Source organism: Rhinopithecus bieti, unplaced genomic scaffold (assembly GCF_001698545.2).
Source record: "Rhinopithecus bieti isolate Rb0 unplaced genomic scaffold, ASM169854v2 scaffold_19617, whole genome shotgun sequence".
NCBI lineage: Eukaryota > Metazoa > Chordata > Mammalia > Primates > Cercopithecidae > Rhinopithecus > Rhinopithecus bieti.
The window spans coordinates 561,093-579,896 of NW_016809622.1; the positions used below are offsets into that span (position 1 = coordinate 561,093).

Here is an 18,804-nt window from a genome sequence, read left to right on the forward strand (position 1 = left end):
TTCCAGTATCGTCACCAGATTTCCCCATTTCCTTGCAAATCATATATTTCCCTACTCTCTGTGCCCATTGACCAGACTCTTCAAAAGCCTGAAGCCAGTAAAAAGGAAGCAGATTTTTACAGATACATCCTGTAGGCTGTTCTCAGCTCATGGGCCTGTACGCTTGGCTGCAGTCCTCTCCCTCCTGTGCATGGTGGGAGAGGATTTGGGCAATTCTGCACAGGAATACTGGACTTCATTTCTGTCCAGCAAACAAAGCTCATTGTATCCAGTGTTTTCTCCTCCCTCCCTTACTGGGTCCTGGGAAATTCATCTAAAAGTTACCAGGGTGATTCGCCACACTGGCCTCTCTACAGAAAGCATCTCAGCGACCAGGAGAACTTTGACTCTGGATTCTAATTCTGGCTTCTCATATGACCCAGCCAAGCAAGTCCAGCACTTCCTCTGGGCATGACTTCATGAACGAGGAGGCAGTAAAACCAGTGCCCTTTTTCTCCCCCCCCCCCCCCCCCCCAAAAAAATCAGGAGTATAGTTTAAACTACTATAGGCCAAGAAAATGCCACTGAGCTCAAATCACCACTTTGGTCTATCTAGGTGGGCGTAAGAATAGCTCCTAGCCCTTTTAACCAGGGACCCACTTTGGATTCTTGTTTCTAATGTTTAGGAATTGATTGTACAAAAGAAACCTAAGCCCTGTTCATTCAAAGACTCAAAAAAAGTCTTTGAATGAACAGGGACTCAGAAAATTAAGTCCCCTTGGTGACCCAAAGGAATCTGGGGACCCGCATGATCCTGGACTGGTTCTTATAATTTCCTCACCTGGCACAATGTTTCTCAAGATGTGGTTCCTGAACCCCAGCATCAACCTGGGAACTTGTTAGAAATGCACATTTTCAAGCCCCACCTAGACCCACTGAATCAGCTCTGTAGGTGATTCCATGTCATGCTAAAGCTTGAGAACTATGGACCTAACACATAGACTATGTAATAGGCATAACAAATTACTTCAGAAATAAATGAATGATGAGCAAATGAAGAGTCATGAGCTTTACTGAACCCCCGCTCAGTATAACCTGCCCATAGTTAATGGTGGAAAACACTGCAGCATGCCGCCTCCATGTTTGGTGAATGCTGGTGCATGAAACTGTAATAATTCGGCCTCTGCCTTTGCTTTCTAGTTCATTGTCCACACACCCTGAAGTCTGTGGCACCACCCCACAGGACAGTCTCTCAGCTGCCTGTGCCACGCTCTCCCTGGCCTCCATGGCCGCGACCACGAAGTCTTCTGTGGCTGGAATCTTTTCCTTTGTTCTCTTCCCCAGCCTCCTACTCCTCTTTTTGCCCAGCTAACCCCTACATATGCTTTTGTTTTCAGCCTAGAAGTCACCTCCTCCAGGAAGCCAGCCCCCTGGCAGAGCACGTTTCTCATAGCATCCAGCATATCCTCTATCAGAAAACACGACCCTCTCTCTCCACATCCCTGTTAACTCGTTTTGCTCATTCATTAACCTGCCCTGCAAGTTCTGTGAGCTAGAGGACTCCTTTCTCATTCCCTGGAGGACTCCTTTCCAATTCCAGCACCTTGAACACTGCCTGGTGTCGTTATTTAATCAATCAGTCATGACTGTAAAAGAATCTATGCTCTTTTTTGGTAATGGGTAATATGTGCCTATTTTAATTTATTATTGATTGATTTCATTGACTCCCAGACATGAATAATTGACCATTAATCTAGAAAAGATGCCTTTGGATACACGAATATAATTTTCTCAGCACTTTCTTCCTTGATAAAACTGCCAACCCCCAAGTTTTTTTTTTTTTTTCTTTAATGTGTACCCTCCTGAATATTTGGTCTCAGCTACACAACTGCTCTATCTCTGTGTGCAAGCAGCATGGACAGTGCAGCAGCACTGCTGCTCCTTTTACTTGCCAAGTCAGAAGAAAAATGAGACTCAGTCTCAGATTTCCACATAAACAGAGTACAATGTGTTGGAGTGTCCAGGAATGCAAAAGCCTCCACTCCTATTTCATATTTTCAAATACCCCCATCAATTTTAATTTTTGCCAACTTGATTGGGAAACGGACAGAGTCCTGGATGGCCGTCAAACCCAGTACAGCTCTGAGCCCGAGCCCAAAGCCCTGATACTGCTCCCCAAATAGCACAGAGGCCAGTATGCCTTCTCTGAGAGGCCGCTGCTGCTGCCAGAACACCGGCTGATTTCACAAGATGCTGTGCCTGCCCATGTTGTTTCACTGAGTCATGATGCTGGCCTCACAATGCATCAAAGCTCCAACCAATCTGTATGTGGCCTGATGGAAACCAGCCCACACAGAGCTGCCTCCGAGGCACCCACCCCAGGTCCTCTTGCTTGCAAGGAGTTCTGGCACCCAGGTGGATATCCTGATTTTCAAAGGGCAACCTGAAACCACAGCACTCAGTCCTGTTCTCACAAGAGCCACTAGACCTTGCTGGTGATGTGACCAGGAGAAAGAAATACCTTAGTCGTTCCATCTGGGATTTACAAGGGAAACCTCATTCAGCCTCATGAGAACCTGTTGGGTGAAGATATTATCCCTATTTCATAATGAAAAAAAAAATGGAAATTCAGAAGTGTTAGATCCTTTGCCAATGACCACTGTCACTTACTCTCCAACTTGTTCCAGAAAGGATTTAAGTCAGCTTACAAAACTACATGAAGAATAAAATAAAATGAAATGTGAATGAGAGGAAAGAAACAGGAAAGATAAAATTAAAACCAGGCTTGAGGTTAATTTTTTTAAAAATCATGCATGGAAATTCTGTATATTGGATAGAAATGGGTCATAAACTTGGCTCTGAGCTGTCTGATAACTCCTGTGAAAAGGGAAAAAATACAGCTCACGTCCTCAAGTTCTTTCACTTTTCTCATAGGAGAGAACTTTGAGAATCTTTCACTGCTTCGTTTGCATACAAAATGAACTAACATTATTTTCTCCACCCAATGAGGAGAAGGCAGTAAGGCAAAGGGAAGCTAAAATAAAAAGACATAAGCTTAAAGATAGAAATACCAAGGAGATCTCAGAAGTCCCTTCCCCTTTCAAGGGTTTCCTAGGAAAGGTGGTCCTAACTGCAACTGACACCCCAACATTAACGTTGAATTATGACATAAAATTAAATTATACTCATATTACTGTTTATAATAAAAGTCTGTTTATAAAGGCAAGAAAGATGGATATCAAAAAAGTTAAAATTTGCCACGTATTTCTTCTTTTCCTACAGCCTGAATTCTACCCCTACAAACAACAAAACAAGACACCTGAACTCCTTCTCAGCCTCCACCCTGTAAAGCACGCTGAGGACGAGTTGATGATTTCTCAAGTTCAGAGTTGCATATTCATCTTATGGAATTAATTATCCTTTCTGCACCTTCCCCTTCAGTTCAGTCTTATCCATTGAAATAATTTATGAAAAGCACATTATGGAAATTTTAACTCAGTCCAAAGTGTTTGTTTTTGTTTGTTGTTTCATTTTAGGAAACAGTATCAATTTCTGCACAGAAGTGGAAGAAGTTATTCCGAATGAGTCTAGCAATGACCATGTAAAATAAAGAAGGAAACCTCTTCAAGTACTGGCACCAGATGGCAAAGAATGTTCTGAAGATAAACACCACACAGAACAGGCTTCTATAACAAAATTATATTAATAATGAAATTGACCTTGACTGAGCATTTGCTCTGTACCAGGCCTGGATGAGTGCCTTATCTGGAACGACTGATGCAATCCTCACACAAACCCTCATAGCAATGGGGTAGGTCTTCTCAGCACCCCCTTTTACACATGGCGGAATTATCAGGAGGTTCAATGGGTGAACTCGCCTGCCCAACAGCAAGGGCTTGCAAGTTAAGAGCTCAGAAGTTGAGCGAGGCAGTCTGGTTGCAAAGCCTGCTTGACACCTGTGCCACACTCATTCATACCATTATACTGATTCTTTTCTAAAAGCAGCAGTCATGGTGGTCTTCAAACAGGCCTTGTCCTGTCCAGTGTGGGACCTGCTGCTCCCCTGTCTGCCTCCTCACTGGCTCTTCCCAGAGGGCACGCTCCACTCAAGGGAGAGCTCCCCACACAGTCTTTTCCTGACCACCTACCTCACCGGCCACCCCCAGGCCCACCCTGTCACACTCCCCTATTCCCTCCATTACGCTTCTTGCATCAGGAATGGCCTTATTTCTCATGCATAGCTGCCCGCACTAGGCAATGATTTTCTGAAGGAAGAGCTTTGTCTCTCTTGTTAAGTCCCAAATCACCATGCTTACAACAGAACCTAGCATGTAGCAGGTGTTCAGCTGAAAGCTGTAAAAAGGAGTGAATAAAATAACTGATAAACTCCTCCTCTGGGAGCTCATGGCAGAGCAGGATATTTGGAAACCTGAGTGGACAGTGATAGAAGTGTGCACACTCTGTTCGCTGATGGAGCCCCCAGACCAGGTGTGCCTGTCAGGCTAGCTGCTCAGTGGCACGGGTGGCCTGGAATGAGTCCCTTCCCCTCTCAGTGCCTCAATTAGCTCCACGGTAAAATGAGGCAAACACTACTCATGTCAGCTTCATGCTCATGCATGCAAAGGTCTTTATACCCGTAAGTAATGAAAATATGATTAAGTTACACCATTCTGCCTCCTGCTTTCTAAGAAGTAATCAAGAAGTTCCCTAAGCAGCCAAGAGAGATGCTACAAAATAATTAGTGTTTTACCTGCTACAGTGACACTCATTCAAATCTGTGCTCAAAAGCCTCCTCTAATTGCATCTCAGATGTAATTTTCTGAGGAGAAACACTATAAAATTCCAGAATGTTTATGCTTAAAATAAACTTAAAGCTAAATACATAAAATCAAATTAAAATGGCATTTAACCTTGAGCTAGGAAAGTTATGCAATAAAGAATTAACCTTGCTCAAAGAGAGTCTGATCTTGCCCTCTGCCTTTGGCCTCAAAGAGACAATCTTTAAGCCCCTGGAATGTCCTGCCTGACAGGAGTGTGTTTTTTGCCTGAGGCATCTGGTCACTAGAAAGTCTAACAATAGGACTGAGTATGAGGCTTTGGGCTATGCAATAACATTTCCAACATCTAGAGAAATTGAAGACCACAACCATTAGCACATTATACCTCCAAGAGGGGCTAGAAGATAAGGTCATCCATGCAGGTGGCATGTGATTGGGTTCCAATAAAAACTCTGAACGCCAAAGGCTTAGCATCACTGGTTGGCAATACCCAGTGGATATTGCAGACAAGAGGAGTTAATGCCAGCCCACGATGCCATGAGGTGAGGACAGCAGAAGCTCCATGTTTACACATCTCTTGATTCTGCCTTATGTATCTTTTGTGATTTTGATCTATATCCTTTTCCTATAATATAAATAAAAATCACACCCATGAGTATTACCACTTGAGTTCCTTCTAGCAAATTCCTGATCTGAGAGTGCTCTGGGATCATCTCTAAACTTGTGGTGTCAGAAGTGAGAGTAGTCCTGTGTGGACTGTGCTCTAACTTTGAAGTTGGTTATCTATACAGTTGACCCAATCTCTCCACAAAGATTAATCTATCTATTAAGATATGAACAGTTTTCTTTGTTTTCTCTTTTTAAAGAAACAGTATTTGTCTTTCTTTAAGATGAAAAATTAAACATAAGAGGATTTTAGACTTGGATAAAAGGATGTTCCATACATTCTCATACCTTTCTGAGTGAACTCGTGTCTTTCTTTTTACTTTGGTTCCAAGAAAACTGGACTGACCAGATTTTGAAGCTAAAATCCAGGTAGCTAGAAAGCTATTTAAGATCCTTGTTTTGGGTGACTTGGATGGATCAAACAGGAAAAAGCCTACTTGTGGGTGAGATGGAGAAGAACAAATGAAAGATTGAAGGGAAATCACCATCAAGCTTTGAGTCCAGCCTGACAGAAGGCTCAGAGCCAATGACAAGGCACAAGTGATGTGACTATCAGGCAAATCGCTGAGTGACGCCAGGGTAAAGGACTAATCACCCCATTGGAGGTCCAGTTGTTATAACACCATACAAGAAGAGGCTAGTTTGAGGTCCTCAGACAAACAGAGAGGTCAGGGCAGAAACATCTGTGGATGGCAAGTATTTCATAAGAAGATGACAAGCCCAAACAATACCTGAGGGATAGAAGAGGAACCAGGGGGTTCAAGAGACTTGTGAATTATAAATAGGCAGAGGTGGATGGAGAGATTCAGAAGGGTCATCTTGCCTGCCACTGGGAGTCGCAAATAGACTTGTGCAATAAGAAGTGCTCACAGCATTTGGAGCATCAAAGGTGGACCAAAGGACTCTCTCACTCTGACCAGTTTATTACATGAAAAGACAGAAGTGTGCACACTTTGCCTGTAAGTGTAAAATTGTGCATGGGGATAAAGACCTAAGATGAACTCAGAATTGGGAACAGCAAAAGTCACAAGGAGATCAGAGAGGACGCCAGTGAGAGGCAGGCTAAGAGGAGCAGCCCTTCTAGGGGTGGTGCTGGGTGAAATACAAAAAAGGTCAAAAAATAAGAGGCTCCCATTCCCCAGAGAACTTACAATCCAATGCTGAAGAAATAAGCAGTGCAACATAGAACATGAGTTAAATGATAATGAGCACAATTGGAATAACTAAAAAAAACTAAAGAGCATTTTCCAAAGTCTAGGATGAAACTGGATCTGTGTCTTCAGCTTAATTCATGCCTGAGGTTGCATTTTTTTTTATTTTTTCAGTCAGACCTTGGTGATGACCTTGAGCAGTAGGATATAAATAACTCCTACATGCCTTGCGTTCCAAAAAGGGAACACTAGGCATAAATGGGTTAAGTCAATGTAGAAAGTGAAGGCATCTTAGGGAGGCAGGAGAATGACATGAACTCAGAAGCAGGGATGTTCATTGTGTATTCAGATACCGTGAAGAAAAAACAGACTTTTAAGGGCTGAAGTATGGTAAGTGCTGCAACTGCGGTGTCTACTGCCACCTGGTGTCAGCATACCTTAATTACTGTCAGTGTGCCCTAACAGTTGAGTCCGCTAAGGAAAAATAAAAGTAAGATATATAATGTCACACTTTAAAATAAAACATCTCATTCGATTTAGGACCCTAGTTCTAATGGCAGTTCTTGACAAGTCATTAAAAGATGTAAACAAAAATGTTTTCACGCATGTTGTTCTTTGAAGTAGGGGAAATTTACTTGATTTTAATTATAGAATAGCATTTAGCTTGATTTGATTTTTCTCGTACACAAACACATGAAGTCTGTACCCCTTGCCTGTATTTTCTATTGCTTTATAATAAGTGATCAGTTTCCTTTGTAAGAACACACAAAGTCAGTCATTCAGGAAGTCTGTGATCTCCCCCTGGAAGCAAGCCACTGGCAGTCCCAGGATCCCAGTATATCCAACACCAAGGTCCTGTCCGAGTTCCAGTGCTCTCCTGCACAACCTCCCACCTCCTACCTCCCAGTACCTCAACAGGAAAGGACACATCTGTGAATCCTCTGGAATGACTTCAATTCCTTACAGCTGTAAAAACCACTGTATGGAAGGAAAAGAACATTTCCTAGACTGGGAATCCCCAGACACTTTCCCAAACTGAACAAGTGAACAGGACTTTCGCTCTGGTGAATGATACCCCATCAAGGAGAGTGCAGAGAGGAAAACACTCCTGAGATGATTGTGGTCTCTAAATGTCTGGGCTTCACTGCACTTCACATTCATTTTTCTGACTTCTCTGAAATGCAGTCCTGCCCTGACTTAAAGAGTTCTGCTTTGTGGGAAAGTTATACTTACTTGCAAACATTTCTTCCAAGATGTGAGTCTGAGTTAGAGAAAAAGTCTGTTGCTGGTATTTCATAGGCATAAGGAATAAAAGATCACTTCTTTCCCTAGTTTGGCCCATGAAGCACTAGCTCATCTCCTGGCCTCTCTTTGTGCCCCAGGCTGCCCAAGGCTGGTCCTATCCTGTGGCCTAAGTCCACAGCGGGAAGGTAGGTTTGATACTGGCTGCTAAGGATCTCCAGAGAGCCTTTGTGGTGGGAGCTTGCCTAGTCCTCTTGGATGGCTCAGTTGGCATCTGAGGCATGAACGAAGAAGGAACATGAAGCTGGAGGAGAGAGATGAAGATGAGATGAAAAAGCAGAAAGGAAGACAAGAACACACCCAACACTTTTTCTCTTTGAGGTAGCCAACATTTGAATCCAAATAAAATCTACACAACTTCACGTTAAGTTTTCCATGTGGGTACACAATACACTGCTTCTCTAGCTCCTGGAAATTTCCCTGCAATGCACTAATAAAGGAAAATGCAAAAAATTATTAAACAGGGTTATCTAATTTGAGAAGTCAATTAGCAAAGGTAAGACTTGAGACGTGTTATCAATGCATTTAGTTAAAACTTTTCTGCAGTTTGTAGCTAAATTATTTTGCACCCAAACATATTCAGTTAGTTAATTAAAGCAAGCTATGCTGATTGAAAAGAACTTAATTATACATTGAATTTTTATGCCAAATAAGCCAAAATGGGTCAAATGGATTTGTGAAGCTTAAAAAAATCCCAAAACAGAAAAAATAAAGAAATATTGATTACTATGCAGTCATTTCTCATTCATTTACAGAGTGGTAGTTTTTCAAGTACTTATACAATGGACAGTTTACTATTAACAATGTTAAATTGAGTAAAAGACCAAAATAAAATAGGAGTTATAAACCACAGACATTGCAGGGCTGGCATGGTAGCTCACACCTATAATCCCAGCACATTGGGAGGCTGAGGCAGGCAGATCACCAGAGGTCAGGAGTTCGAGACTAGCCTGGCCAACATGGCGAAAACCCATCTCTACTAAAAATACAAAAATTAGCCGGGCGTGGTGGTAGGCACCTATAATCCCAGCTACTTGGGAGGCTGAGGCAGAAGCATCATTCGAACCTTTGGGCAGAGGTTGCAGTGAGCCGAGATTGCACCACTGCACTCCAGCTTGGGCGACAGAGCGAGACTCTGTCTCAAAAATAAATAAATAAATAAAATTAAATTAACCATAGACATTTCAAAAGCAAAACCTAATTCAGAGAAATTGTCATTATTATTTTGACCTTATAAGAAGCACTATCTCACAATTATCAAAGAATCTGCCCTGTGGAATTTGTTATAAGATTAAGGAAACCCAAAATGGGTAATATTTTCTCAGAAAAATATACTCTATTTGCATTCTCTCTTCCCTCTGGTACAAGCCAGTGGTGCTCAGAAAGTTATTTGGGTGTGTTATGCTACTTCATTCTTCGTCCTTAAAGGAAAATACAGGTATTTTTTGGAGAATGGAGGGGAAAATAAAATAAATCAAATTCCAATGCAATTTATATATATGGACATCCATGATATCAAGGCAAGTCTTGTCAGTCCTGTAAGGACTCAAAAAATGTATCACAGTCACAGATCTGACTATACTTTTGGGTTCATTTTAGAAATTCCACCAATGATATCAAATGTACAGGCAAAAGTTTACATGTGTGGGATGTCATATGATTGCTGATTTTACCTTACTTTTTCAACATTATTTACAAGTACAATGAACACATGACATTCTCATGAGACAAAAAACAATGGTTTTTAAACAATTGCAATGCAATTGTCACTTACACTACCTGGAGGAAGTGTCATAAAAGAGAAACAGTTCATTTTGAGATTGTTCCACAGATTCATCAGTGGGAATGTATCTAATCAGTCCTCCATGATGACATCAGGAGAAGATGTGGACAACCAGAAAGGTAAACGGCCAATTCAGGGGTGAGTTTCTCCACAGAAAGGAAGGGGCACAGGACAGCAGCACACTCTGTGCCAGGACTACTGTGTGCCAGTGCTGCACCGCCCACTGGCCTCAGTCCTCAGAGGAGCAATCCTGCCAGGTAGTTACTGTGTATCAGTTCTTTCAATAAAGGATCTTGAACTCAGCTAGCCACCAGGGCACACTGCTAACAGTGGCAGAGCTGGACTGGAGTCTAGCTTGCTGTCCCCTTCCCCACGGCTCATTCTCAGTCCATCGTTCCATAAAGTCTCCTACAAACCCTGAGGTTAGGTCCTTTCTGGAGCTCCCCTGAGAAGAGAATATCTTTCCATGTTGCACCTTGTTCATTTTCTTCTCCTGCCACATATATGCTTGGAAATAAGGGGGAGAAACAGGATCTGGCCAACACTGGCCACTCTACCTTTAAGATTCATGAAGGTGCATCCTCCTATTGGACTGTGAGATCACCAGCAGAGGGCAGGGCAGGCAGAATTGCCCAGCTCTCCTTCCGGAGCTCCTCTGCCCTTTCCAGGAAGAAGCGGCCCACTGTGGAAGGGCACTTTACCATGACACCATGACACTGATCAGGAGAGCACAAGCCCACTTCCCACCACATCCTGGCCTCTAAATCTCCATGCACAAGGATCCCAAGAACATTCTTATGAGCCACCCAACTCAGGGCATCAAGCCCTTTTCACAGATAAGCATCCTCCATCGTAGCTGCGGTAGAATCATTAAGGGCAGAAGGGGAGCATTTGCCTGGCCACCTAAGGAATCCAATGCTCTTTATTCATAAATGTCCAAGTCATCATTCATAACTTCTGTTGAAGTGCTCATCATATTTCTGTTGCAGTCCAGAAATCATAACACTAAATAAATTACCAAAGGCAAAATATATAGACATTCAAAAAAGGAACTAATCTCTGCAGACCTGCTCTCCAATTTTTGTTTTCGATACATTCCTTTGAAATGGGATAAAAATCAAAGGTGTAGGCTGCTGGGCCCTGAGAGAAGCACAGCCTTTCCATTCTATTTTAAGCAGAGAAGGGTCCAACCCAAATTTGCAAACAGGATAGAGGAGCTTCCAAAAGAGACCTTACTCTTCTTCATTACTTAATTAATCATGGAAGAAATGATGGCAACAATTATAGAGCACTGATTATGTGCAGGCATTGTGCTAAGCACATACATTCATGTTCATAACCTTATTGAATCTGGATGGCGACTCTTCAAGGTAGGATCTTTTATTATCCCCACTCCATAGATAAGTAAGCTGAGGTTTAGAGAGCTTAGGTCATTGTTTTAGGTTGCATAGCTGGGCTGGATTTTGAGCCCTGGGGCACTATAAAGTTCTTAATTGCTATATTCTACTGCTTTCCATCAGACCTTCAAGTGAAGGTTTTTAGATTCCAAATAAAGCCAGATTTGTCTATCTAGCTGCTTAACTCACTGCAAAGTCTCACGTTAAGATCCCTCAGTTTCACTAGACAAGACGTCAGTCTAGGGGTGGTGCACAGAGGAGAAAGAAGGGAACCCAGAGAATTCAAATTATAACGGGAAAATGGCTTGAAGGAGCTAAACCCATGACTTGGAGCCAAATGGTTTGGCACATGCAGACATGTTTGGGGATTTGTGATGACAGGGACAGTCTTTTTTCCACCCCACTTCAAGCCGCCTTTATAGAGCTTTATCTTTTATGTCCAAAGATCAAATTTAAAAAAATCATATTTAATGAGAACTAGGGGAAATAAACTGGTGGCAATTAAAGAGTAAAAATAACCTCTCTGTGGCTTCAGACCACAGGAGTTTTCTAATTTTAAGAGGCACAGGCAAATCACTTAAGGCCTTTTGGACTGTGTTCATCTCGTGTTTCCTCCTGCACCCGCAGTGGTTAAAGTTATAGGCAGCCATAGCTCTTGAACCCATGGAATCAGGTAGTAAATGGAAGTATACCCAGGCCAAACTCATCAGCTCAAAAACGCAACCTTGCAGTGCGGAAGTCAAATCCAAGTCTCCTTTGTAACCAGTTGCTTTGTGTGGTAGGGGGTTAAACACAGTTAGAAAAGGTCATTGTGTCCTGATTCTTAATAAGACTCCTTCCTCCCTCCATCTTCAAGCCCTGTTTCTACTGTCATCTGACTCTGGACATGAAGTCTCACAGATGGCCAAGATCCAAAGAATTCTCATTTTGCTTCCTTATTTTCCACGTGCACATTTGATTTGGGCTAGACCATAAGGCAGACCTAAACTGTTCCTCGGGTAGAATAACCAGACTCATTCAAACACCCAAAAGCAGCCAAGTGACTTGAGATTCCACTTAGGGGAACCAGCTCTGTCCTGTACTACTGTGGTTTAGGCCAGAATTTGGGAAGCCCTCCTCAATCTCAGAGTTAAGCTAACACCTGGAAAAACCCTGCAGTGTAGCCAGCTTTCCAGTAAACCTGCAGACCTATAAAAGCATGGAATTGCCTGGAGGACATGGCTCTGAAATACTTCTTGGAATTTCCCAATTTGGGACATGGAATGGGGCTGACTCAAGATGAGGTCAGCTGCTGAACAGCAAAAAGATGTCTACCCTGGGTTTTGAGCTTTGTCCTGCACAACAAGAGATTTCATACACCATGTTCCAAGGTCAAGACTATTATTGGTCTGCAACCCAAACCCATCCCCCAGAACACTGTACTTACCGGTAGAAAGTGGCGTAGTCCACAGTCGAATGGCATGTCTGAAACTCCCAGGATTTGAGCTTCTGGCATTCTCGATGGGCCCGGAGTTTTACCTTGACTGTCCCTTGACACAGTTCAGGTACTGGCTTTCTCTGAGGTCTGTTGCAGAACTCATTGGACTCCACCCTCCAAGACTCAGCAAAGTCATCCACATCAAACTTGAAGTTTCCATCTCCACCAATTAAGTCATCACGTTTATGTCCATTGTAGTTGCCACAAAGACCACAGAGCTTGCCCTTGAGATGCGGGGCAGCCATGACTTCTACAAAACTGTCTCCATCCCATGATATTTCTAAACCTAGAGGAGGAGGAGAGGAAAAGGAAATCAACCACTCATTAAGGCACTAATAATTCCCAAATGTGTACATCCTTACACAGAACATATGATTGACTGTCTTCCAACAAGGCGCACCAAGGGTTGGTCCAAATTCTTGGTTACCTCTTAATCTCACTATAGTGAGTAATGTGTGAAATTATAGGAGTCATACGCTGGTTGGAGCTTAGAATTTCTAAACGGTATAAAGTTTGTCCTGATAACATCTTATGTACCCCTGGTTTGACCTATAGATGACTATCCCTTGATCATCCTACTCTAGGGTTTATATTTTTCCCTTTTCCTAAAGTAATCATGTTGACCCAAATCATGCCTTCATTTATCTAATGACTACTACAATGTGCAAATGGAAAAAAAAAAAAAAGATGATTATTTTTAATGCAATTATTTGTAGTCAGAAATTCCACCATGTAATTATTCCCCCAATGCCAAAGGAAAATTTCCAAATCGCCTCCCATAATGAGAATGTTAAAGCAATCAATATATAGTTTCTGAATATATCCTCTTCAAAGGCAACACTGGTATAATGAGAACATTTGCTCCCTCATTATTTTACAACCATTCCTGAAGCACGGACACTGTCTGATTAACATTTCTTGGGGTTTGGGGTTGAGTCGTTGTGAAACCTTTCCAACTGCTATCCCTCAGGCTTCCAATCTGGGTTTGCTCAAAAGCTTCAACGTTTCAGATGGTGGTGGAGGCTATTAGGCTATGGGAAAGAGTTCTTCCTGTACATACATCAGCAGGCCAGTACTGCAGGTTCATCAAGGAAACTCTCTTTACTCCAGAATGTAGAGAACTTAGACCCTTCTTGGTCTGCTAAGCTGACTATCTAAAACGCTGAAGAAATTGTCTGAAAGTATGCATATACCTCCAGACATGCTGGCCCAACACTTCCAGAAGCCACACTGGCCAATGACCCTTCTGAATGGTGGAATTTTTATGTCACAGGTAGAACAGCCATGTTATGCTGTCACAGAACATAGATACATCTGACTAGAAGGTCAAGAAGAAATGTTGTTATATCCACTCTGACACTGTGTGTGAAGACACCACCCATAAGAGAAAGGAGAGGCTTTCATGAAGAGTCTTCTGAGGCTCAACCCAAAACAGATGACAAACTTTTCTAGCCAGAGTTTTTATGTCTCAAATGTGTGTTTTCTTACTGTTCTGGCAACACCCTGGCAGTGCCTGAGTCTCCCCAGTGAATGGGTGAACTCTGTACCAGTGAATGCAAGTGGCCACCTGTGGCATGGACACCAGGAAACATTTAGAGTAGATCAAGGTGTATTTCGGCCCTGGGACTTCTCTTATTCACTCTCTGTCTCCAAAGAATGGCACCCACAGAGGAAGCCTCTTTTTAACAGAATGGTCTCTGTCCACTTACCCCAATGTGTCCACGTGTTTTGTTTGTTTGTTTGTTTGTTTTTTAGACAGTCTCGCCCTGTCGCCTAGGCTGGAGTGCAGTGGTGCGATCTCAGCTAACTGCAACCTCCGCTTCCTGGGTTCAAGTAATTCTCCTGCCTCAGCCTCCTGAATAGCTGGGACTACAGGTGCATACCACCACACCCAGCTAATTTTTTGTATTTTAGAGATGGATTTTCACCGTGTTGCCCAGGCTGGTCTCGAACTCCTGAGCTCAGGCAATCCACACCCTCAGCTTCCCAAAGTGCTGGGATTACAGGCATGAGCCACCGTGTGTGGCCCTTTTTTTTTTTTTTTTTTTTATGTCTTTCCTCTTGTGATCCTGACAAAAACATTTTTCATTATGTCTGTTTTGAGCTGCTGGAAAGAGCAAAACCACTTTCCTCCTAAAAGGCTTTGCTTTTGTTCCTCAAAGATGAAGATTAAGCTGATGAGCAAATGTTCAGAAGTTGGAAGATGAGGTGGTGATGGGAAAGGAGAAATAGTGGGAGGGAGCGTGGAAGGCAAGAAGAGACAGAGAGAGGATCTGGTCTAGATATGAAATTGGCATAAGGCAGCAACATCAGAGTAATATGTGGAAGATCAGGAAGAAATACCCAGAGGTAAGACTCTTAAGCCAATACACCCGAAGTTTGGATATAGTCCAAGAGGAGAGAAGGCTGACAGATCGCATTCCTATGATTAGGTCACACAACTGCCACAAGAGTTACTTCAAAGAGAGATACTGGTAGAATAACCCTCAGTCTAAAACTGGGTTTCTCAAGAAATAAATGGAAAGACCCATGAGGAAATCACTGTATGGTCAATGGAAGAAATAGAAACATTCTTAGACCAAAGAAAATTTTAGAGATTTCTTCGTTGAAAGAAGAGTCTGAGTTCAGGAAAGAAATTAGACTTAGATAAAGAAAAAAGAAAGAGAGCCACAGGAAAGTCTCTTTGGGGAATAACTTGATAAGGAGAAGCCAGTGATGGGCCCAGGTAGGAGAGAAGGGACTTACTGCTAGAAATCCACAGGTTGAGCTGACCTCCCATGTGGATCTCTGTAAGAACACCATGTCAACTCTGGCAACCACAACGATCATAGAAAATGAATTCTATTTCTTCATACCTTAGCATCTAACACATTATATAGCACATAGTATGTACTCAGTAAATAAATGAATTACCCTGGTAACGTAGGTATACTGAATCTGTGAAGCCAAACACATTGTGAGTTTCATGCTTGTCAAGACACTGAAATAACCATTTTGAAAGAAGACAAGCAAACTATAAGATGATTTGTAATATACTCTGTCAGGTATTAAGAAACTTGACCTCACAAGCCTGTAGCCAGGCAGCTGCCCAGCAAGAGAAATGAGAGGAGAAAATCAATTCCATACAAAGCCTAACTTTCACAGCACAATTCTGAAGATTTTCCATGTTGCAAAATTTTCCAAACTACAAATCTCTTTCCTAGACAGCAGGCAAATACTGTTCTTCTAAGCACCACAAACGGTTGAGAATGTACGCACCAGGGATTTCCAACGTCTTTACTACTGACAATGATATACTAAGTTTGAGACTTTGGGCAACTGAGTTCATGGGAATTCAACTCACGGTGAATGACTGTGTTCTTTCTTTGCAGTGGACTGGTGGTCCATACACTTTGAAAGATGCAGATCTGCCGTGTTTCCAGTAAACCCTTCTCAAAACTCATGACATCTCATTCATAAAACACAATCCCCAAAGTAAGAGAATAATTTGTAATTCACTCTCCTGTCTTCCTCTTTCTCCATGTCATTGTTACATTAAGAAGATTCTTCACAGACCAGTGCTAGGCTTCTTATTGTGAAGGGATGACTTATTCTACTACAGACGCCTTTGTCTGGCTATATCATTTACATATGTGTTTGCATGTATATTTTTACCCTCTACATGAGCAAAATCCATACAAAGTAGATTACAGTAGTGAAAGACAAAAAAAAAAAAAAAAAAAACTAATAAGTTGTAATTGAGGGAATTGTTCTTCCAAATAATATTTTAAATAGGCATCTTATGAGATGAAAACAACGTGGAAGGGTTTGAGAGGCTGGGGATAGTCCTTCCTGCAGCTGGGATGAGTTTCTCCATTCTCTGCATGGGAAATTGGGTAGAAATAACTGGCAGGGTCAGAAGGCTAAAGCTGAAGCATATGTCTCATCTGGGGATGCGAGCAGCAGCCACATTCCTTCCACTGAAGGAAGAGCCTTCCAATTTTCCCTTCTTACCAGTGAATGCTTTACCAACTTGTTCTTTCCCCTTCAAACGTGTGACCTGGCTCCAGACCACTCGTTGGGTTTTTTGCAGTTTTTGTTTAATATTGTGGATATCGTTGTTTTGTGTTGTTTGTTTTCTGGTTGTTATTGTTGCTTTTGCTGTTGTCTACTGAAAGGAGAGAGAAGGTGCAAAAAGGAGAGAGGAGGTGCAAAATTTGTAGCTATACCATAGTGAGGTTTACAAATTGATAGTTTTTCTATTCAAGTTTTACACCAAAGAAAGGGGAAAGGTAGGATGTATTCTCTGGGTTCACCAAGTGTAAAGCTCTACCAAAATAAAGTAAAAGCCATGTTCTCCATGTGTTAATGCTTTCAGGTAGATGTGATATAATTCTTTCAGGTAAAGTTGATGAAGTGAACAGATGGTAGAAAGGAAATATTTTTAAATTATTTGCTAAGTGTCAAGAGTTGAGGTGGGAGTGTGTGGTGGAAGTGGGTAATGCTCTCTCAAGCTACTAAGCCTTAGTTCTATCCCGCTTTTTATATTAGTTAAGCAACTACAGCCTAATTCCACCCAAACTGCACAGCCACCTGTGCTACCCTGCCAGATGATCCCCTCGTAAGCACAGAGTACATAAACTGCGGGGTCAAATAGTCATTCCTCCCATCTCCCATTTTCCAGCTGCAGGCTTGATTTTTTGAAGAAACTTGCTATTTTGGAGAAAGTGCCCTTTGGTCACATGAGCTTATACATTTTTTTTTAAATCTCTGAAAGAACACTCAAAGCAAATTCTGTGATATTTTAAATAGATAATCAATAGGTGATAAAAAGAAAATATCCCTAAAGAGTAGTTCAAACTGAGATGGAAAGACCAGGGTGGAAAACACTACTGTCTGGAAACAGAATTGTTTCATTCAAAGAATAAGAGAAAAACAAGTTCAATGCCCACGGGAATAGAATTCCTCTCTAGGAAGCAGAGGGCTTGTGTGATTCGTGTGCTACAGGAAATTGTTCAGCTGGGTATTGAGTGCCATGAAAATTACTTGCATCTTGGAAAGAGAGATGGAAAAAAATAAATTGTAAAACTGAGTTCAAGGCACAGAACTGTTAAATTCACTAATCTAATTACGGCATTTATGATCTATTATTATTCTCTTAGCCTCATCCTTTTGCTCATTTTTATAACATGGAATCTTTGTAAAGAGTACATTTATTCCATAAGGTTCTGTCAGCTGCGAATGGAACACTATCGAACCTCTTAGGCTGTTAGTAATCTTCAAGTACTCAAGATTTCTTTGAGAACTAGGCTGTGGTTGACTAATAATTTCCATATCAGTAGAATCTATTGTGTTCAGCTAGCTTGCAAATTGTCAAGGTGCTTTTAATTAGTGCTGTGTAATAACGGGTCATCTTATGTACACTTTACAGAGAGCCAATAAACTTTGCCTCCTTGAAAGGAATGACCTGGGGCCTACATTTACAGAGTGCCATGTCTTTTGGATATAAGAGCAGGTGTGTGAATTTTCTGAGCAGAACTAATTCCTCTAAACTTGAATGAGTAGATCTCTCACAACTGTGAAATAAAGAATAGGAATCTTTTCCCCCTTTATAAAATGTTCCAGTATATTAATACTTAACAGTCTGTCACTGAAAACATGTTATACTCGAACTAAAAGCTCCCTGGGCTGTTTCTTGGTTTCCTGCCTTTGTCTAGCTAAGCTGGCATTCCATAAGCTCAAAACAACTTATCAAAATACATTTTGGCTTGAATTGAAGTAATTACCAGGGTTCTGAAGGTATGGTAGAAACAGTCTCTACAGCCTCTGAAAAGTGCCTGCTTTGTCAAATGTTTCATTATCTAAAGAAACGGGAACCCAACTGATACTTTCACACTTGTTACATTCTTATCAATGCAAACAGCAAGAAATACACTTATTTCCTTAAAAGTATCATGCTTTTTTTTTTTCTTTTTTTTTTTTTTTTGAGATGGGTCTCGGCTCTATCGCTCCGGGCTGGAGTGCAGTGGCTGTGATCTCAGCTCACTGCAAGCTCCGCCTCGCCCGGTTTTAACCCAATTCTCTTCTGCCTCAAGGCCTCCCCGAGTAGCTGGGACTACCAGGCGCCCGCCACCTCGCCCGGGCTAAGTTGCTTTGATTTTTAAGTAGAGACGGAGTTCACCGTGTTAGCCAGGATGGGTCTCGATCTCCTGACCTCGTGATCCGCCCTTTTTCGCTTCCCTCGGCCCTCCCAAAGTGCTGGGATTACAGGCTTGAGCCACCGCGCCCGGCC

General features: G+C 42.0%; 1 protein-coding gene across 1 annotated transcript in view; it reads right to left on the reverse strand.

Moving 5' to 3' along the window:
* Positions 1 to 18,804, reverse strand: part of BMPER (BMP binding endothelial regulator) — a 260,754-nt gene that overhangs the window by 60,763 nt on the left and 181,187 nt on the right. Inside the window, exon 13 of the mRNA XM_017889844.1 lies at positions 12,483 to 12,819. Within this exon, the coding sequence (XP_017745333.1) occupies positions 12,483 to 12,819 (337 nt within the window). The remainder of the gene's footprint in view (positions 1 to 12,482; positions 12,820 to 18,804) is intronic.